The sequence below is a fragment of the Lissotriton vulgaris genome, chromosome 3_2 (genome assembly GCF_964263255.1).
Source record: "Lissotriton vulgaris chromosome 3_2, aLisVul1.2, whole genome shotgun sequence".
NCBI classification, from domain to species: Eukaryota; Metazoa; Chordata; class Amphibia; order Caudata; family Salamandridae; genus Lissotriton; species Lissotriton vulgaris.
Window position 1 is genome coordinate 225,544,313 of NC_141690.1, and position 22,308 is coordinate 225,566,620.

Below are 22,308 nucleotides of genomic sequence, written 5' to 3' on the forward strand. Positions count from 1 at the left end.
AAAATAAAGTAAATATTTAGCCTCCAATTGAGTCCATACATACCTATTACAACAAAACCCCACCTCGTCTCACTTCGATCTGAAGAGTGGAACTTAAGAACCCTTACTGGAAACTAAATAGAAGATCCAAAGCCAGCAACTACAGCACAGTAACAAATACCAAACCAGAGAAAGAATTTGCACTCTGGTAAAAACACTTACATCAAAAAAGAGAGGATTGTAGACTGGAAGTGGGAGATCAATGTGCCCCATATGCCCAGGGCAGTTGTTAAAGCCCTGGGAGCATGTACTGCACACTTCTTTGTTGTCTGCAGGCCCCAAAGACAAGTCATAGAGTCCATTCACTGCTGGATTGCCAACATTGTCCAAGTATCGTGGGTTCGTTACGGCCTTCACACTCAATTTCCTGCGAGCGTGGAAAAAAAAAAGTGTTAGATTCACCAAGAAGACATTAAACTCCATCAAAGCGATGGCAAATAAATTAAACATAGCCCAATACATTTGACTTTTGTAGATTGCAAGCATTAAAAGGCACATAACATACTGGCACATAGAGCATGCGAACAAAGATACAGTCCTCAATGCACATTGACCGACAATCATAAACACTATATCTGAACAGAACATCAGAGAGCACAGGTGAATGCATTGAAGGGGATAGATGACACATAGTAGAGGCCCACAACGCAGTGCTCATCATGGGCCACAGGTGCTCCACATTACTGGGGCAAGGAAGGAGGGCTTCACAGAGACACTGAGCAGAGTGCATCCAGGAATCTCTGGATTCTGTACCAGTCAGGCACATATGGATGCTGTACCCTATTTTTGCTGCTGGCATTAAAACATTGTTACTGTACCCCTGCTAAACAGTAGTAAAGTGCCGAAGCTACCCCTTAAAACATGGTAAATTGGTTTACTCCTAATTGGAACCTTTAACTTGCCTATAAGAACCGTTGTATATGATATAAAAAGTGCACCCAGGGCCTGGAAGTTTACTTCACTTGTGCACTGAAGCACTTACTGTGCAATCCACTATAAAGCAATGCAAACATGGCTTCAGGCCTACCATGTGTAGCCTGACTGCTGCAATGCAGCCCGAACTGTCAGAAAAAACCTTAACACTGGAGAAAAACTCCTTTTTAATATTAATAAGTCACCCTTATGGAGATCTTGCCGCCCACAAGGCAGGGTGCATAGTATTTAAAAGTAGGGCATGCAAATAATTAACATAAACATCCCCTACAATGGCAAAGCTCAAAAAGCTAATTTCACTGTGACAGGCGTAGCTGTCCTATGTAGAAAATCAGAGTGTGGATTAAATACTAATACTGCTGACTCAAGGAAGAGATCAGCCGGAAAAACAAACAATAGAAGTCTGATCAATATAAAAGATCAAGTAATTTATTTATTTTATTTGTGAGTTTATACCGCGCTGGAATCTGACTCCCGAAGGAGTATCTCTGCGCCAAATATCTTGTTGGGTAGACTACAGACAAAGAACAGTGTATTTGGAGGCTATTAACATTGGAATAAAAAGGTTTTCAATTTCTTCCTGAATGCTAGGTGATCACTGCATTGCCTGAGCACCAAGGGGAGTTTGTTCCAGAGTGCTGGACCAACAGAGGACAGGGCTCTACCACCTAGTCTGGACTTCGTTACAATGGGTGACTGAAGAAGGAGCTGGTTGGAGGACCTGAGATTCCGGGAGGGATTATAGGGGATACATTTTTCGGCCAAGTAGGAAGGTCCTAAATCATGCAGTCCTTTATGGACAGTACAACAGATCTTAAATGTGACCCTTTGGCGGATGGAAAGCCAATGTAGTTTTACTAATAAGGGTTTTGAAGGCGATCTCGGGGGAGCAATTAGGACCAGTCTTGCTGCAGTGTTCTGCACCACTTGGAGCTTGCCCAGTATCCCCTCACTGGCAGATGCAAGCAACCCGTTGCAATAATCCAACCGTCTTAGCACCAGGGCCTGCTCCAGAGTTTCTCTTGTTGAATCAGGAAGGAGAGGGAACACTTTGCGGAGAAGTCCCAAAACATGGAAACAGGTACCCACTACACTGTTCATGTGCTCTTTAAAGGACAGATTCTGGTCCAATCGAACTCCAAGGTTCTTTACCACCTGCTTCGGCGGGGGGACTGGGCCTAGATCGTGAGGCCACCAGTCCGGGGTCCATAGTATTTAGGCGTCACCGAACAGCATGGCCTCGTCTTCCCCACATTGCACTGTAGGAAGTTCGAGGTCATCCATTGAGTGACCGCCTTCATACCTTCGGAGAATGATCTTATTGTCTCAGGAGACAGAGATTTGAAGGGAAAGAGGAGCTGAGTGTCATCAGCGTATGACACCGGGATGAAACCAAAGGCTCTCATAATCCTAGCCACGGGGGCCACATATATGTTAAAAAGAGTGGGGCTCAGACATGAACCCTGTGGCACACCCTTGGTAATCTCTACCTCTGCTGAGTGAAACGAATCCATGTTGACATTTTGGGTTCGATCAGACGGAAAGCTCCGAATCCAGGCCAGGGCCATACTCGTAAGCCCAATCTCGGCAAGACGTTCGATCAGGATGTTATGGGATATGGTATCGAACGCTGCCGATAAGTCCAATAGTACCAGGATTACCGAGTGTCCTTTATCCTGGTACATACGGAGATCGTCTGTTACGGATAGCAGAGCCGATTCAGTACTATAAAGAGGCCTGAAACCGGACTGAGAGTGGTCTAAGCTATCCGTACATTCGATGAAGCTCGTAAGAGTCGTAGTTCTGAGAGAAGCTGAGAACTAGAGACTATCACTGACAAAGTACGGACTGAAGAAAGTCCCAGGAAGAGAACTTGCAATTGGAAACTTTGTGAGCCAGAGTTAAAGGCAGAAAACCAGTCAGCCTGGAAATGAATGAGAGTAAAACCTTGACTGATAAAATATCAACCAGAAGGAGCGTTCCTAATCGGAAGTATGCTTCACCAAACGGGGTATATCTGGCTAGATAACAGATACAGATGATTACACCCCATTGAATGAGTGCCATGATTACTATGAGAACGCCAAGATCTGGAATCTGATACAGATACAGAGGAAAAAACACCTTGAGGATAAATTAGAGACTTTGAAATATTGTATTTTTATTTAAACCCAAGATAGGACAGGGGAATGAATGCTGTTTAAGGTTTGAAAATACTGAAAGATTACATGGAGAGAAAATCTTATGAACTGATTTAGTGGAACTTATTTTGATTTTAATTCTTCACATTAACAAGAAATTAGAATTGAAGCTGAAAGAAAAGGAAAATAAAAGAAACTAGATGTTTTTGCTTTTCCTGCCTGTGCTACAAGAATATTGTTTTTGCTGTTGTTTTATTTATTGGTCTCCAACTTGTAGATTGGATAAAGCGCTTCCTGTAATATGTTTGGGATGACATTATTAACTTTAATATTAGTGATAGTAGTTGGCCTGTTAGTGTGCTTACTTATTCCTGTGGGAAATGTTTCAAAACATGTAATTAGTAATGCTGCAATTAGAAATAACCAGAAGAAATTGAGACAAGCGATACCAGTACATGAAAACGCATTCAGTAAGTGGTTTTAGTGCTAATGTATATACAAGAATGATCAGAGAATATGTTATTATTATGCGGGCTAATAACTGCTTCATGTGGATTTTCCTACCTAACTCGGCAGGAGAAGGGGCAATGTATGAGCAACTGGAGCTTTCATACTCTCTCTCCTGCAATGTGTTTGTTGCTGGTTATAGTGGAGTGATTCATTGATACATTAGTAACATAACTAATATGGCAAATGAAATTAAATCACTAGAAGAACCAGGTGTCTGGGAAAATGTGGTGTCCTGGATAAAGAAATTAGACTGGTTTTGGGAGAGTAGGTGAGTAGCTAGGTAGTATTGGAGATGGAGATCTGCAAGCTTCCAAAGATCAATAATAATAATATTGATGTGTGAAATTTATTTTTTATTGTTATTAAAACTAATGAAGTGTGCAATGAACGGATATGATTAGAAGAAAGAAAAGAAACAAGCAATGTTACTGTTGACCAAGATGCAGGATACTGCATTCGTCGAACGACTTCCACCACTTACTCTATTCAGAGAAATGGAAAGGAACCCACAGAGTCAATGGGTGTGTTAACCTGGTTTCTTGAGCAATTATAATATCTCGAAAAGGCTACAGAGATCAGTATATTAAAATCACTATCTTCAGTTTGACCCTTACAACCATCAGTGCCCGAGGAGAATACACTAAGGGGGTCATTAGGATGGAGGATTTTCCGCATCCTCCGGGCCGGCGGAAGCCACCGCCGGCCCGGAGGATGCGGAAAATCCTCTGCGGACCCACCAGGACCCACCGCCACATTAGGATGGCTGGTGGGTCATGGTTTAGGTCCGCAGCTTTTCCGCCGCGGCTGGCTTACAACCGCGGCGGAAAAGCACTAAAATGGTGAAGGTGTCTCTTAGACACCGTCAGCCAGATTTGGATGTGCTTGGGAACATGCTTTTCCGCGGCGGCTTTTCCGCCGTGGAAAAGCATGTGTAACAGCACTGCAGGGGCCCGTTGCGGGCCCCCTAGGTGTAGTGGGGGGTGGGGGGTGCACATGGGGGGTACCTATGGTACCCCCCTGCATTTGCGTGCACAATGCAGCAGGCACCGCGCGGTGCCTGCCGCTTTGTGCACGCAAATGCTGTGCATGCATTTTTAACATTGCTGCGGGTGCAGCTTGAAGCTCCACCTGCAGCAATGTTAAAAATAGAGGATGTGACTGCCACCCTGGCGGTCACATCCTAATCTGCACAGAGACAACGCCGCAGCCCATGCGGACGTTCCCTCATGCTCTGGGGTCGCGGACGGACTCAAATCCGTCCGCGATCCTAATGACCCCCTAAGTATTGGAATAGCAAGGCAGGAAAAATTAGTTGTTTCAGCTGTACTATCCGTAATAATACCCCTTACAAATGCACCTCTGGAAGTATATGGTCTGTGCTACCTAAAGGTCCCAGTGTTGGTATCATTTGTGAATTTCATTGCCTTTCCTAGTTGGGCTGCTAATTTCATTCTTCCACATTGTCCAACCTTCGGTGTGCAAACTGTTTATTTTAAGTTGGATCACTTCCATTCTCGTCAAACAAAACGAAACCCAGTTAGGGACTAGTTCTTTCCAGAACAAATTATCATTTCTTGTGGCCTTTGCTGTCAAATTGTTTATTATTGTTTTCTCTTTACTGTGGTAAGATAAACGTGTGCATTTGCAGAAAGGTTGCAAAACCAAAGTGTAACATGCCATGCTTGCACAAATACAGAAACTGGGAGTTCATATTTTTGTAACCTTATTAAATTGTGAAAGTCTTTTACATAACACAATTCAGTAAATAAAATGAAACTACCAGTTTGGACGCCTTCTGTATCAAACTGTAGCCATTTTGTCTCCCTTAGCATCTCAACTGCAGATACTCGGATCACTTCTGTAGTAGGAGATGCACTTCAAATGGTGAGCAAAAATCTAGTCACCTTTTTTGCAGGAACCAATTTAACCTGCTCAATATCCACATTTTTGAAGAATGTTGATCTTCCTAAAGCTATCTAACCGGGCATAACAAAGAAAAATCTTTCTTTCCATTGAAATTTTTGTTGATTAGCGCCTGCCTTCTTTATCTTTTAAACGATGACCTCTTAAGGACAGGTCGTCCAGCCCCTGCTTGATTTTGTGTTTTTAGCGGATTCTGCTTTCACGGTTTCCACTGGGATATCAGGAGAGCTATCCTCGCCTCTAGACTAACGAAGGTCTGATGGGTGGGTAGACACCATCATGACTTCAGAAGGCTTTCCTATTTGTAAAAGGATGTGCAATGCTCTTTAGTAGCTCATTTGCAATCAGTGTTTTCATAGGCTGCATAGATTTGCGGGTGTGCGGTGGCCAGGAAAGGTTACATTTTGCACTTGGGCTGTGTTAGGCTCAGGTGATGGGCAGTTGCGGATTGTGTGTATTGGGGTAGTCCACACACTGTCTTTATGTGACGTGAGAGCATCTGGTGAGCTGTTTGGTGAAATGTGCTTATTTTTGGAGGACATGTAAACTTGGTTTTAAAGTGGGGGCAACTGTGAGTTTGCACTTTCTATTGTGAAATGAAAGATTTTTTATTTCTTTTATAGAGAAGAGATGTGGCGGTGAGCTGTCTTTTACTGTCAGAGATGGAGGCTGAACTGTGAACACAGCCATATTTTGACAGGTGGTTATATTGTGTGGGTGTGTTTTGTGGCAGGTGGAGAGCTGTGTGTGCTTTGTGCCAGGCGAGAGGCTTAGTGGGATTTTCCAGCAGCAGGGGCTCAGTGCTGACAATTTTGCAGCATGTGGCAAGTTCATATGTTTGAGAAGTTGGGAGCTCAGCTCACCTGTCGAGGAGCAGGTGCAGAGGTGTGAGGTCACGTGTTTAAGAGGACCTAGCATGTTGGTTACCTCAGATCAAGGGGACGACGTGCAACCTTACGGTGCCATACAAGGGGGCTTCTGCTTGTTCCAAGATCATTGTACTCCCGGCAGGCAGCCAGCATGGGTGAAAATGTAAGTCCCATTTCCCAGTTTTGCATGTTTTATTCCTAATCATCTTGTTGGGCACAATTAGTGGACTTCTGTGGCTCTGAGTCACATGGATGCAGGTGGAGGTTTTCGAGCTCTGATGTTGCAGGTAGCGTGCAGAGTGTGCATGCTTTTTAAACATTTTAAATAAGAGGTGGGAACCGTGTCTGAGTTTAGGGTGATGTAATAGTACCGTGATTATGGGGCTCGGAAACCTAATAATTCGTTCAGGAAGTGGGTACTGACGGGCCAACCCTACTTGTTTTTTTACTATCTTAAAAATGCTGTTTGTTCTGCTCCATTTCGAATTCGACTATTTCATAAAATAAGATGTCTTTGCTTTAATTAATTGTTTGTGGTGCAGTCGGCAGATGTCATGCGTGTAATTACCCGCAGACCAGCTCTTGTACTGTAGGTCTGGGGTTTAAAGAAAGAATAGAAAACCTGCTACTGGATTAAACTCATCAACCTGCGGTTATCCCTGCGTGTTGTCTTGGCCTGAGGAGACAGGGGCTAATTGTGGTTCAATAGCGTTGGCAGGGTTTTCGGAAATCGAATCTGTAACCGTAGCACCCCCATTATGGCCTTCCCCATTCATCACCGTCAGATTCTATGACTTCAAACAGTGGAGCCCGTATTTGTCGGCGAGGACGCGTGACAAAGTATTTTTCCCGAGTGATTTCCATACCTGGGAGCTTGTGATCAGACATCATCCTCAAGGGGAGCAGGAAAGATCAGATTTGACCAAAACCCACTCACTTTACTCTTTCGAAGCAATTTCAGGTGAAAGAATGTGTTGGCTAACGCCATTTAAAAAAATCACGACGTCCAGGGCGCGCGCACCACAGAGGCGCGGGGGCAAAGGCACGCCCATTCCCACCGGTGGCCAGCACGCGCGCTGCTGCGCGTGCCTGCCACTGGTGGGAATGGGCAGAGCAAAGGCAGGACATGCGCCCACCTTGCCCAATCGCGTGCAGTGTTTTTTACAAAAAAAGCATGCGAAAGCCAATCCCAGACGGGGAAAGCAAAACCACACTCACGAGCGTGAGGGTAGCTTTCTAAAGCCAGTACAAGAGGTCTTGCGCTGCCCGAGCAATGCTACACACTGCAACGCTAGGCGCGAGACCTAAAAAGGTGACAAAGTCTCAAAAAAGGAGATTCGAGGACTATTGTGAGTGAGAATTATCTGGATGTAACGTTTTAACAGATTAGAAGAATGGAGGAGGGCACTTGGAGAACTAAAAAGCTGGCGACATTAAATACGAATGGTTAAGTCATTAATGGGTTTTTAGTGATTAATAAAATAATCAGAAGAGGGATTGTTATGGTATTTTTTTAACTATGTAAAATTTGCAAATATTGCATGGAAATTATTTTGGAATAATTTGAGTTTTAATCATCTATAGAGTTGTAACCGATGAACTAATAAGATTGCACCTCAATAAATTATCTACGTCACTCAGAAGCGCAAATAATGCTATGGATTGTTATGCCACATTTCCATGTTTCAAGTCATTATTGTTAAATTGTTGCAGTTTCTTGTGTTCTATTGATCTTCTCCTGATCGGTTCCTCTTCCCAATCAGTGTCCCGCTGCAAAGCCATGTCTCTCCCGTGGTTCTGAAGAGCATCAAATGAATGACATCAATATATAGCAATTTACAACATGTTAAAAAATGTGAATTGTAAATGAGGCTTTCATGATGTACCCAAAGTATCATTTTTAGGTCTCGCTGGCGTCGCAGCGCGAAGCGCTGTCACCAGCGATACTTATTGTCGCTGTGTAAGTAGCGAAGTGGGGCAGGAGAGGTGCACGAGCTTAATAAACCCATTGAAGACAATGGGTGTGACCGCGCGCTTTAGGAGACACGCGCTGTGAACGCTCGCGCGCTGTGAACACGCGCGCGCTTTAGGAGACACGCGCTGTGAACGTGCGCGTCTCTTCTCACGCTCTCCCACACTTTCACTTTCACAGCGCGTGTCTTCTACAGCGCGCGGTCACAGCATTGTCTGCAATGGCTTTAGTAAGCTCGTCAGCAATGCGTCCCAGACTCAGATAACACCCCCTAACCCTGCCCCCACTACTCGGAGGCAGAACTTGTTCTATATTGTGAGTATGAGGAAGTATGCAGGTGTGATACACACGCTATACCAGCATGGTTCATGTAAGGTAAGGAAAGCTTGAGATGCTGTTGTCTGTTTTTAAAATGCATTTGAAACAGTGCCATGGCTAAGACAATGTACAGCATCAAGGTTAGATTGCCGAAGTAAATGGGACTCAAATTATCGGCATCAGAAGGATGAGAAGTCGAGATTGCCAACTCAGACATAATCTTGTTTCTTGCAAGTCGCGACAGATGACAATAGGGAGTGCTTAACTTGCACAGCCTTAAGCAGATGTACTTCTCACAACAAAGACCAATCAACTGTTGCGGGAAGCAAGAACACACTGTAAAATAAATAAACAGAACGGGCCCCGCTGTTTTCAATACAGATCGTGACGCAAGCACACGAAACTTGGTAGATGCTAAGTTCGCTCTTACGCTTCACCACTCGTCTCTTCGGAAGTGGCGATGTTTGGAAACTGACTCACTCTTTGTAATCTCGAGGATTCTTCCTTATTCAATCAATCATTGATGAAATAATTACTAGCTTTATGTTGGGAGCATTCAAGAACTACAATACTGTTCATCCCCGAGGTTTGTGTTGGCCAGGCAGGGCCGCCATAATTGACGACAGATGCTGGCAGTGGCACGCGCACCATTCGCGGCCGTTTTTTTGGAGGGGATCCATTTTACGGCGAGCAACCAAATCAAAAAACAACCGCTGACGTCTTGTTTTTTTTGCAGGGGAGCTTTGGGCGACTTAACATGTGGGGTTCTCTTCTCACGCTATGAAGTCTTGAACCTGCTGACAACGTTGTGTCCTTTACATTTTTGCAGGTCTGCACGTTTTAGATGCGTACTTCTGTACATTTTTTTCGCCTTTTTGGCATTACGATAAGTTTTGGGGGGGCAAGTAGGTCTGCCATTTTTTCCGTGTATTTGACTGTTGAGATACGGCTTAATCTTTTTGAGTTGCGTCTTAAATTAATAGCGAAACCCGAATGTGAACTACTCGCTCAGCTTACATGAATACATTTGTATATACCTGTTCTCGGTGTGCCGACATTAGACAGGAATTAATAGAAACTGTGAAATATACAGTAAGTGGTTTAAAGCAGAATGTGTGATCCTAGGCGACATTTAGTGGAGGGCCCCCTTAATGCCCTTTGGCTGACCTCCTGTACGCCAAACGGGGACCGGGCCTAGTGAATGACTCCTAAGGGGGCGCTTCATAGTAGGCTTTATTACGCCCCTTTATATGGTGCGTGTGTGTCTAGGAGATTTGTCACTTACACAAAGTACTTGCAACCGGATATGGTATTAGATGAGGCACAGACGGGATAGGACTATGTAGCGTCACACGGACAGTGATGGCAGAAATGCTCTGCCGGGGCATAATGCTGCATCACTCCATACTCTGTTAGCTTCCAGCTTTGACCGGCCTAGCATTGTTTGCTCCACGGCCCCTGCCCCAGGCCTCTTCCCTTCACCTGGCCGGGTGTGGGGGCTGGGGGAAGTGGGAGAAGAGACGCATAGCGGCCCTCTCTTACATACCGGGGTAGAATAACGCTTAGGTAGGATCCCTGCACTTCAAAGTGTTCTGGCAACCAAACCCCTTATAGACGAGGCGCAAAAAATCCACCACCCGAATTATCTGACATGACTTGCTGTGACTTGCTGTGAAGCAAAACCTATCTTCTCTCCTTCAACTAGGAAACGAGACAGAAACTCTCCTCTGCAACGCCCTGGACTAACCAACCTTTCCCTCAAACCTTGAGCTATGGCAGTGACCTTTCTCATGCGACCAGACCCCAGTTCATCCTTATCGCATTCTAGCTCCCCTTTCGGCTATTCGGGGCTGAAGCTTGAACACAAATTTACTGTGAGCTGGCCACTAAAGTCTTTTGTGGGCTAGTCGAGTGCGGGTGTCTCTGCTCAATATGCATGCCGAATCGGTGAGATGTTCAGTATTTCCTCACAGCTTATTGGAATGTTACCCTGAGTTTTATTACAGACTGGTGGAAGTATGCCACCTCTCACCAATTGTCCTGGCCCCTATTACCTTGATGCCCATTATAGAACGGCGTGGACTCTGATTGGACGTCAGCACATACCAATATATTTTGGGGGTGCTTCTGTGGCACATGGGAGGACATAGCAGCACGGAGTCGTTCTTTTGATGTATGTATGAGAAGTATTGCATTTTCATTGGCCCCAAAATATGACATGCAAGATGGCTGCCACATCCTCCACCGCTACAAGCCTCCTTCCGCTGGGACGTGGTGTAGCGGCGGAGGGGTTCCCATCTGTGGCTGAATCTTCATGTCTGTTTTATTGTTTATTTTCTTCTCTTTTATAAATCCCTGGAAATGTCACGCTAGAGGTCTATGTATAGACTAATGTGCCACCACTCCCACCCCCCTTCACACAACGATGCACCCCCCTTCTAACACACACACACACACGCACGCTGATGCTTCACTGATACCCGGGTAAATAAGAGTATATAAATAGATAAATGCAAATACGACCCTCTCTCCTTCCCCGTGACCTCCCTCTCGAGGTCTGCTTGGTGATGGGCCAGTGATTACCTCCGCACCTGCCAACCGGGGGAGGGGGCTCTCTGAGCCGCTGCTGTTAGCGTCACCTAAGCTGTCTTTGTGTTCTTGTATAAGAGGCCGGGCGCGTAGAAATTGCCCCAAACCACCTATCTTTTTAAAGGGCTCAATAAATAATTGAAAGCCCCAGTTCCTATTAAAGACATCCTTTGTTGGCTCCCTATACCGCTTCTTTGTTGCTCTGTTATAACATTGTACACAAGCATCTCTGCACTTGCTTGGTGATTATTCTGACAAACACGTCACTATCCGTGTTCATTACGCGGTTTCCTTTTTATAGGGTTGTTTAATGAAGGCCTGCTGATTTAATTGAACTTTTTTCAAATTTGTAATTTTTGGGGGGAGAGTGGGCAAAGATCGTAAACATACTAGTTTCTTGTTACACTCTATATACTCGTTCTTTTGCTGTAGTGTGAGGCTGATCACTTTTCGCCACCTTGTGTCACACAGTGTTAAACTTAATGGCTCGACTCTGTTCACAATATCCAAGTTGTGCTTTTAGATTTTGGCCTGTTCGGTGTGTGTGACGCCTGTGTTGGTGGCCCTTTTTGCCCCAGAAGAGCACACCGCTTTCACTTTTTTAGGTCTTGGCCTGACAATGCGCTTGCGCATTGCTGGCGGAGATTATAGTAAGGGCAAAAGAACAGTCTACCAATGGCGGATTAGCCACAGTTCATGTGAACTATGCGCGTGCACAAACCAGCCACGTCACAAACTACCATTTGTCTGTGCCTCACATCACACTTCAAAGGCTGCCGCTCCCCGCCCCCGCGTGCGCACACCAGCACTCTCCTACTTCCCCTCCCACCTCCCACGGCCGGCCGCTCTTCCCATTCACGAGCTCTGCAGGTCACCATTTGCCAGCATGTGGAGACTTCAAGCTATGGCCATAATCAGGCTCCTCTGCTTGCCGTAACCCTCCCTTTTCCCCCTCCCTCCTGGTCAGCCTCGCTCTCCCAAGCGCCTCGCTTAGGCACATACATACACCACTCACGTGCCCCCCACTCACCCGCTCACTTTCACCTACGTCCGTCACCCTAGATATAACACGATTACATGCAAAACAGAAAATGTGTAGTTCAGCTGTTAATCTCCCAACTCAAGGCCATATGTGCGATATCAAAAAGTTTAAATACCTATATTCCAAGAGGAGTGCTTGGTCTTGAAGACCCGCGTTAAGAAAATAACTCTACAAGGATTGTCTTTGCTTAGGGGTAAATGACAACTGAGATCAGAGGCCTTTGTTGAGAACCTCTAAAAGGCTATGTTGTCGGACTGCCCCTGGACGCTTCCTCTCATGTGGTGCCATTTCCACTTCTCGCTGTTTGTTGCACACTCGTTCCCTCAGCATGTTTCAATAAGCCCAGTATGCCTGTCACACTCTACTCTCCATGTTACTGGATACACCAACCCAAATGTGGTTGGTGTATTCAGTAACACGCTGCACGCTACACACTGCTGCACGCCACACACTGCTGCACGCCTCACACTGCTGCACGCCTCACACTGCTGCACGCCTCACACTGCTGCACGCCTCACGCTGCTGCACGCCTCACGCTGCTGCACGCCTCACGCTGCTGCACGCCTCACGCTGCTGCACGCCTCACGCTGCTGCACACCTCACGCTGCTGCACACCTCACGCTGCTGCACGCCACACACTGCTGCACGCCACTCACTGCTGCACGCTGCAGGCCACACGCTGCTGCACACCTCACGCTGCTGCACGCCACACGCTGCTGCACGCCACACACTGCTGCACGCTGCAGGCCACACTGCTGCAGGCCACACACAACTGCACGCCACACACTGCTGCATGCCTCACACTGCTGCACGCTGCATGCCTCACACTGCTGCACGCTGCATGCCTCACACTGCTGCACGCTGCATGCCTCACACTGCTGCACGCTGCATGCCTCACACTGCTGCACGCTGCATGCCTCACACTGCTGCACGCTGCATGCCTCACACTGCTGCACGCTGCATGCCTCACACTGCTGCACGCTGCATGCCTCACACTGCTGCACGCTGCAGGCCACACACTGCTGCACGCTGCAGGCCACACACTGCTGCACGCTGCAGGCCACACACTGCTGCACGCTGCAGGCCACACACTGCTGCACGCTGCACGCCACACACTGCTGCACGCCACACACTGCTGCACGCCACACACTGCTGCACGCCACACACTGCTGCACGCCACACACTGCTGCACGCCACACACTGCTGCACGCCTCACACTGCTGCACGCCTCACACTGCTGCACGCCTCACACTGCTGCACGCCTCACACTGCTGCACGCTGGAGGCCACATACTGCTGCAGGGCACACACTGCTGCAGGGCACACACAGCTGCACACCACACACTGCTACACGCCTCACAACACCACCACATCACTCAGGAACATCACCACATCACTCAGGAACATCACCACATCACTCAGGAACATCACCACATCACTCAGGGACGCCACCACATCCCTCAGGGACGCCACCACATCCCTCAGGGACGCCACCACATCCCTCAGGGACACCACCACATCCCTCAGGGACACCACCACATCACTCAGGGACACCACCACATCACTCAGGGACACCACCACATCATTAATACACCACCACTTCACTCAGCCCAACCACAGCATCACTCAGCACCACAACAGCACGGTCCTTGCTTGCTACAAACAAGCCATAGCCAATAGGACTCACATTAAGAAAGTGTAAGCTATTGGCTTTGTGAATAACAATGCTATTAATTTATATATTTTCAAAGCCAACACATATTTTAAAAAATTGTCATTTACAATACAAATAGCTCACACTTTCCCAATGCAAGACCTATTGCATTGCAAATGCTTGTTTTTCATAGTGGTGTATGTTCTTATTATTGTTATTTGGCAATTAGATAGGGTATAATTTGCCATTAGTGTGGTATTACAGCATTGTTTGCTTTCTGAGCCGAGGTTCGTATCGCAGACCAGAGTATAACAGTCTGAATACGTTGCTGGAGATGTGCTGTCACTGTCAGCAGGGTAAGTGGCTCAGTTAGTCTAAGTTCCTCATAATCAGTGGCTTGGTAATGCTGACTGGGTCGGTAACAAGTGTTACCAGCCCTGTCAGAATTACAAGGTCCACTGTGCAGTGGAGCACTCTGGAGGGAAATAAAATGTACCTGGTATTTTTTTCTTATGACATCGTTTTTGCACTTTTCTTAAAGCGGACATTATTTCATACGCATTTTTCCACAAAGTAACTTAGACAACAGCTGATTTGAGAGCAGCGAAATAATTTACCACAGCCTGGTCAATGAAATCAGATTAAAAATAGAATCCAACACAAGAGTCTTCTCTATTTAACGTCTAAAGTATTGATTTTTAGTCTATCAATAGTCACACCCATAGTATAAATTGAACAGCACTGCCCTGGAGGACTTTTTTGTACACTATAGACGTGCTTCACACATACAACCACACACACACACACACAACCACACACACACACAACCACACACACATACAACCACAAAGTCAGTGCACACTTTCACAGACACCATCAGTCAAGTGCACCCTTTCACCGGGCACAAACACCACCAGCCGTCAGTGCACGCTCCACCAGGCACACACCACCAGATGGCAGTGCACGCTTTCACCAGGCACACACACACCACCAGCCGTCAGTGCACGCTTCCACCAGGCACACACCACCAGACTTCAGTGCACGCTTTCACCAGTCACACACACCACCAGCCGTCAGTGTACGCTTCCACCAGGCACACACACCACCAGCCATCAGTGCACACATCAATTGTTAACGCATCCACAATTAATTATTGTAGCAATCGCAGTATGGCACACTTTACTTTTAAACATATTCATCTAAAGCGCAGCATGCCACCATTACTACAAAAATAAATACACATTTTTTTGGCATACAATTTATAGACTTTTGTTGCAATTGGTTTTGCAATAAATAGCAATGCCAATAGCTCAAACTTAATTATTGCGAGACCTATTGCATTGCAAATGCTTGTTAAGGAATTCCACTGGAAATTTTGTTGAAAAGGTATACTTTTGTATGAGCTATTGTTTAAGAAATGTTTCATTATCATTATACATCTTCAGTGTGCAGCTGCTGAGGAAGCACGTAGAAGATTTCCGTTCCCTTAAGAAATGGCATAGTGCTAAATAACTGCATAGTTTTAACTATTACCTTGTTGTTTCTGATTTGCCAAATATAAACCTAACCATGATCAGACAATGCTGAATGTGCAGAATTTATTAATAGCTTGTGTGATTTCTCTATAAAACCTCTGAGATTCTGTTTTTCGAGGGATTTTTTTTTATCATTTTCCTCGTAGATGACTTGACATGCTCTCAGTTCTCTTTATGATTCTGACACTTAGAATGTTTGCTTAGAATACGCCTAACTGGGGATTGTATAGATTTATGATTTTGTATTTATCTGCAATTCTGTATTAGGCCTTCACTGCAATCCATACATTTCTCCTCTATACCGCATTTGTTATTATTCTGTAATAAATATTCTTTTAGCTCGATTTTTTATCTAGAATTCAGGTATTTATGCATTTAACATTTTATTCCATTTAACTTTGCTAAACTGTGTTTTTCCTGATGAGGAGTGTAGTCCATAACTACTAGATAAAATGTGTTTTTCCTGATGAGGAGTGTAGTCCCTAACCACTAAATAAACAAGAGACTCCAAGCCCGAATTATTTTGGTGTGATGAAATAGCGGGACTCACGTGTATATTGGGATTTAGTTCCCACACCTGAGAGCATTTTGTGCTCCACCCCCCAAGAAACAACTGGCACAAATAGATATGTAAGCCACCCACATAATATTAAAATTAAACGACATCAGATATTTCAATGCAGAATAACGTGCAGGCTGAAGAGCACAATGGACCATAGCCCTTCGGAAACTGTTCAATATTCAAAAGGCCATCCACATATAAAAACACTGTACTCATCCTCCACCCTCATAAAACAAGCATTTACAATGCAACGGTTTCACCTTTGAAAAAGTTAGAGCTATTGGCATTGTAAATGACAACATTTTTATTTATGTGTTGGTTATCAAAACAGATAAATAAATGGCACTGTCATTTACAATGCCAATAGCTTAATCTCTCGCAAATGCCACACATAAACACACAGACACACAGAGTCCCACACACATACATACCTGCAGAGCAACACGCAGAGCCACACACACACAGAGCCAAAGATCGACTGCGCTATCCCAAACAAGAAGAGATTGGTGAAAAAAACGAGATCAGGAACATGGGACATTAAAAAAATGCAGACACTGTAACCGAATCAGAGCTATCAAAATGTACACAGTAATATGCCTGTTGAAAAGGAAGTCTTAAAAAGGAACAATAAACGCCAACCCCCAGAGAGGAAAATCAAGTGAAAACCTAATAAATAAAACAAAGACAATTGACCCGAGGATGAGCAAATTGTTTTCAGTGATACTATTGACAAAATTCCAAACCACAATGAAAAGCCCTGGATAAGAATATGCTTTCTACATGATGGAATAAAGTGGTCTCCTAACGGACTGTGAATAATATTATCCGATCAGACCAAAAGGCCTTAATAGCGTGAGCAATCAGCAGTTTCTCAGTAAGTACAAAATCGGAAATTGCGTGGTCTTGTTAAACAGGTGGGGAAAATTGGGCCACCTTTACCTTTCTTGCAGAGGTGATGGACAACTAAAGTATGAGCCCGAAACTGAACACTTCCAGCTACTGGTGTGAGAAGTCAGCAGCCGAACGCCATAGCCCCGAGGCTCCAAATAAGTCATGAACACCAACAATCAGTTCCAGGCTTTGTCTAAAACAATAAACACGCATTGGCAAAGCCAATAGGTCGCACCTTTGGGGCCTATCGACTTTGCGCCAATGTGTGTGCGCCATGCAGCATAGCATCACAGATGCTGCGCCTTGTGGCTATATAATATCTTGTTTACGTTTTTGGTCAGTCGCTTATTTTCTATTATTTTTAGTTACCGTTCCGAGCTGGATCAGTAACTGAAAAGGAAAATACTTTATTTTTTTTTAAACGGGTGGAAGGGAAAAAACTGAAGGGGAGCCACACGGGGGCACAAGATGAGGGGCGGAAGCAACAGGGCGGAGCTGGACGGGACCGAAGCAACTTAGTGCACTGAAGTAACAGGGAGAAAGAGGGCCGGAAGCAAAACGGGGGACCATGGTGGGGATTTTAAAGCAGTTGGGGAAATGAACATGGGGCGCAAACAACACTGGGGCTCAGATGGGAGACACAAGCTAAACGGGGCACATCGGGGGCGGGAGGGTGGAGAAACAGGAGGACGGGAGGCAGAAGATACGGAATTACGGTGAGGGGAGATCAAAAGTGAGACAGAGAGAAACGCGATTTACAAAGATTGTTGCACTGAAAACGTGGTTACTACAGGCCAAACAGATAGCGGTGCTACCAACCCAGACCTACTAAATTAATAAATGTTCCGCGTTTTTGTAAAGAAATAATAATAATTTTAAAAAACAGGGATCAGATAGGAGACATGCAGCCCTGAATTGGGATTACATCCAGAACCAAGGCATTCCTCACGGCAGCCGAATGCTGCCATGTGAACACATCTGCTGCGTGCCACCCGCTTCCCCCCTCAGCAAGGCAGTTGCGGCCACATGTCCAGGCACAAGATCCCCGTCTGAAAGCAGGGTTTATATTCACACAACTGAAGGCATGTTTGTGTGCTGAAATCTTCTCACTGTTGCGAGGTTTTGCCATTTAATGAGCATTCACAGCAAAACAAGTGTTATCAACGTCCCGTGATTTTTTAAAACACGGACAGCGTGAGGGGGGGCAGGTGAAATGGCTCACGGACAGCGGGAGGGGGGGCGGTGAACGGGCTCACGGACAGCGGGAGGGGGCGGGCACACGGACAGCGGGAGGGGGGCGGGTGAACGGGCTCACGGACAGCGGGAGGGGGGGGCGGGAACGGGATAAATAAAAGTATTAAAATATGCCGCTTACTTGCTAGTAACTCGAAATCGCACAGCCCACCCCTGCAAGGCACACGTTGGAAATGAAACCAACATGCCGATACAAAAAAAAAAAAAACACCCGCCCACTGCCGCAATGACGTGCTAAAAGGGGCTGGATAAGAAAAAAAAAGAAAACAAAAAAAAAAAAATCGCCGGAACGCCCACGAGTCGCCTCGCAGAATGACGGGCGCCTCTCTCTTCCAATGGCTAGCCTCCATTTATGGAGCTAGCCAATGGAAGACCGAGGCGGGACAATGCCCACATACTGTAAACAAAAGATTTTGCCTGCGCGAACCGCTGCTTGCGCAGCTTTCGACAGGCGAAACCTAAAAAATGGCTAATTGCATCTAATACTCAAAGTTACTGTTGAAAACCAAAATAGGGTTACCTTGGAAAGAAGCCACCCTTTTAGTTGCCTCCTAAAAAATCATTACACTGCCAAGTGAAAAAAGCATTTCAACACATCAATCTAAAATGATGCAGGTTACTTGCACTCGCTTTATCTCTGTATGCATTTCCTTTCATTCAGACAGCTCATAGAAAGATCTACTTAAGAAGCATGTCTGGGCCTTTGAGAATCTTAAAAAATTGAACAGACGGCCGATATGTTTTTTTTATTTTATTTATTGTATTTTTATAAAGCGCGGACTTTACCCGAAGGTGTCAGAGCACTGTACAATAGAACCAGTTACGTTACTACTCCTGGCATCGTTTGGCTCCCTGCTTTACTCCTGGTATCGTTAGGCTGCGCGCATTGCCCTCATTAGAGAAGTGTTCTTGTGCTGGCTGCTGTGTACAATCGCGCTATACTGCGATAAGCTCTGCCGAATTGTATTAATATTTATACTTTCAGCGCTCGCTGTGTTGCTCTGATTCATAAGTTTGTGCTTTGTATATTTGTAGCGCTTTATTGAATGATCGTAGAAGCTGCTTGATTTTGGCCCAGCCTCTCTCTAGTTTCGTTTTTGCTGCTGCTCCGGCCATTTTGTTGTTGTTGTGCCTTGGAGACCGTCCCCTACACCTCGCACCCGCCTCCCAGCTGATCCTCCCTCCCACTGATCGAATAGCCCTGCTCCTGCCCTCGACAGCGCTGTGACTGTCCTGACGCTCTCAGTAGCGGCCGCTCCCCAAGCTCCCTGCTCTACTCCTGGCATCGTTTGGCTCCCTGCTTTACTCCTGGTATCGTTAGGCTGCGCGCATTGCCCTCATTAGAGAAGTGTTCTTGTGCTGGCTGCTGTGTACAATCGCGCTATACTGCGATAAGCTCTGCCGAATTGTATTAATATTTATACTTTCAGCGCTCGCTGTGTTGCTCTGATTCATAAGTTTGTGCTTTGAATATTTCTAGCGCTTTACTGAATGTGCTTTGTATATTTGTAGCGCTTTATTGAATGATCGTAGAAGCTGCTTGATTTTGGCCCAGCCTCTCTCTAGTTTCGTTTTTGCTGCTGCTCCGGCCATTTTGTTGTTGTTGTGCCTTGGAGACCGTCCCCTACACCTCGCACCCGCCTCCCAGCTGATCCTCCCTCCCACTGATCGCATAGCCCTGCTCCCGCCCTCGACAGCGCTGTGACTGTCCTGACGCTCTCAGTAGCGGACGCTCCCCAAGCTCCCTGCTCTACTCCTGGTATCGTTAGGCTGCGCGCATTACCCTCATTAGAGAAGTGTTCTTGTGCTGGCTGCTGTGTACAATCGCGCTATACTGCGATAAGCTCTGCCGAATTGTATTAATATTTATACTTTCAGCGCTCGCTGTGTTGCTCTGATTCATAAGTTTGTGCTTTGAATATTTCTAGCGCTTTACTGAATGTGCTTTGTATATTTGTAGCGCTTTATTGAATGATCGTACAAGCTGCTTCATTTTGGCCCAGCCTCTCTCTAGTTTCATTTTTGCTGCTGCTCCGGCCATTTTGTTGTTGTTGTGCCTTGGAGACCGTCCCCTACACCTCGCACCCGCCTCCCAGCTGATCCTCCCTCGCCCCTCCCCTTCTCCACTTATGACAGATGCATTTGCGCGCAGCGGTCTCACCCCATGCGCGCCGAAGGTGCGCCAAAGGTAACCCCGTCTACGCCCGTCCGCGCCTGGACCGCGCCCAGCGCCAGACCCCCTGGCCCCCGCAAACCGCACTCCTCCCGCATAACGTATGACGCCGCCACCCTCTTAGCCCTTAACCCCGGACGCACACCACAATGCTACGAAGCTGCCCCAGGACGTACCCATGGTCCCTTCGCCTGCCACTCCTGCAAGTTCGCCTGCATCAAGACCCACACCAAATCCACTAACTCCAAACACAGCTCAGACTCTAACCACCTGAAGTGCATCCTGCTGAACACTCGCTCGGTCCACAGACACGCCACTGAACTCTGGGACCTACTCGACACTGCTTCACCGGACATCGCCTTCCTTACAGAAACCTGGATGAACGCATCATCAGCACCCGACATCGCCATAGCCATCCCGGACGCTTACAAGATCATCCGAAAAGACCGCACCAACCAAACTGGAGGAGGCATCGCCATCGTCCATAAGAACACCATCAGAATCACGACCAGTTCCGATGACAACCGCCGAACATCTTCACTTCCAGATTCACACCGACCCTAAGACCACACTCAGAGGCACCCTCATCTATAGACCACCCGGACCCCGTACATAATTCAACAAAGACATCACTGACTTCATCAGCCCACACGCCCTCCCCTCCGAGGACTACATTCTACTGGGAGACCTCAACTTCCACCTGGAAAAGAAAAACAACATCAATACCACCACCCTTCTGGACAACCTGGCCAATCTCGGACTCAAACAACTTGTTGACACCCCCACTCATGTAGCCGGACATACGCTCGACTCGGTCTTCACCTCCTGCAAACACATCTCCTTCGACCACACCACAGCTCTCCACTGGACGGACCACAGGTGTGTTCACTTCAGCTACAAAACCACCACGATCCACAACCCCCCACATCCTATTCCTCGAAGAAACTGGAACAAAATCACCACCGACCAACTCCTCACATCGCTATACCAGAACCCTCCCGCCCTCCCATCGGACCCAAACGAAGCTGCCACCAAACTCAAAAAATGGATCTCTCACACCCTTGAAAAACCACCAGATCAAACAAGGTAACAAAAAGGCCCCCTGGTTCAACGATGACCTTAAGAAATCCAAGAAACTGTGCCGCACTCTCGAAAAAACATGGAGAAAAAACCCAACCACTGACAACCTGACCACCTTCAAGGCAGCCACCCGCAAACACCACCAATTGATCCGAGCCACCAAGAAATCAGCATTCAAGGATCGACTCGACAACAACGCCCACAACAGCAAGGAAATTTTCAACATCGTCAAAGAATTTACCAACCCCACCGCTGCCTCAAACGACAACACTCCCTCCCAAAACCTTTGCGACTCGTTATCCTCTTTCTTCTACAACAAAATCGCCGACATACATAACAGCTTTAAGAACATCTCCATAGAACAGTCCACTCCGCCCACCTCCCAACCTGAACCGCTCTCTAACAACCTTAGCGCCTGGAACCCAATCACCACTGAAGACACCATCCGCCTAATGAACTCCATCCATTCAGGTTCGCCTACCGACCCCTGTCCCCACCACATCTTTAACAAAGCAGACTCCATCATCGCACCCCATCTCCGTGATATCATCAACTGCTCCTTCAACTCCGCTACCTTCCCAGAAAGCTGGAAACACTCAGAACTCACCGACCTCCTGAAGAAACCCACAGCAGACCCCTCTGAACTTAAGAACTACCGCCCCCTCTCCCTCCTCCCATTCCCTGCCAAAGTCATTGAGAAGGCCGTCAATAGCCAGCTCGCCACCTTCCTGGAATCCAACAACTCCCTCGACTCTTCACAGTCCGACTTTCGAGCCAAACACAGCACCAAAACCGCCCTCATTGCAGCGACAGACGACATCCGA

At 46.5% G+C, this 22,308-nt stretch overlaps 1 protein-coding gene across 1 annotated transcript in view; it reads right to left on the bottom strand.

Annotated features, from left to right (window-relative positions):
- The window catches only part of POLR1A (RNA polymerase I subunit A), a 565,818-nt gene that overhangs the window by 534,488 nt on the left and 9,022 nt on the right, over positions 1–22,308 (bottom strand). Inside the window, exon 2 of the mRNA XM_086964251.1 lies at positions 202–406. Coding sequence (XP_086820377.1) covers positions 202–406 — 205 coding nt within the window. The remainder of the gene's footprint in view (positions 1–201; positions 407–22,308) is intronic.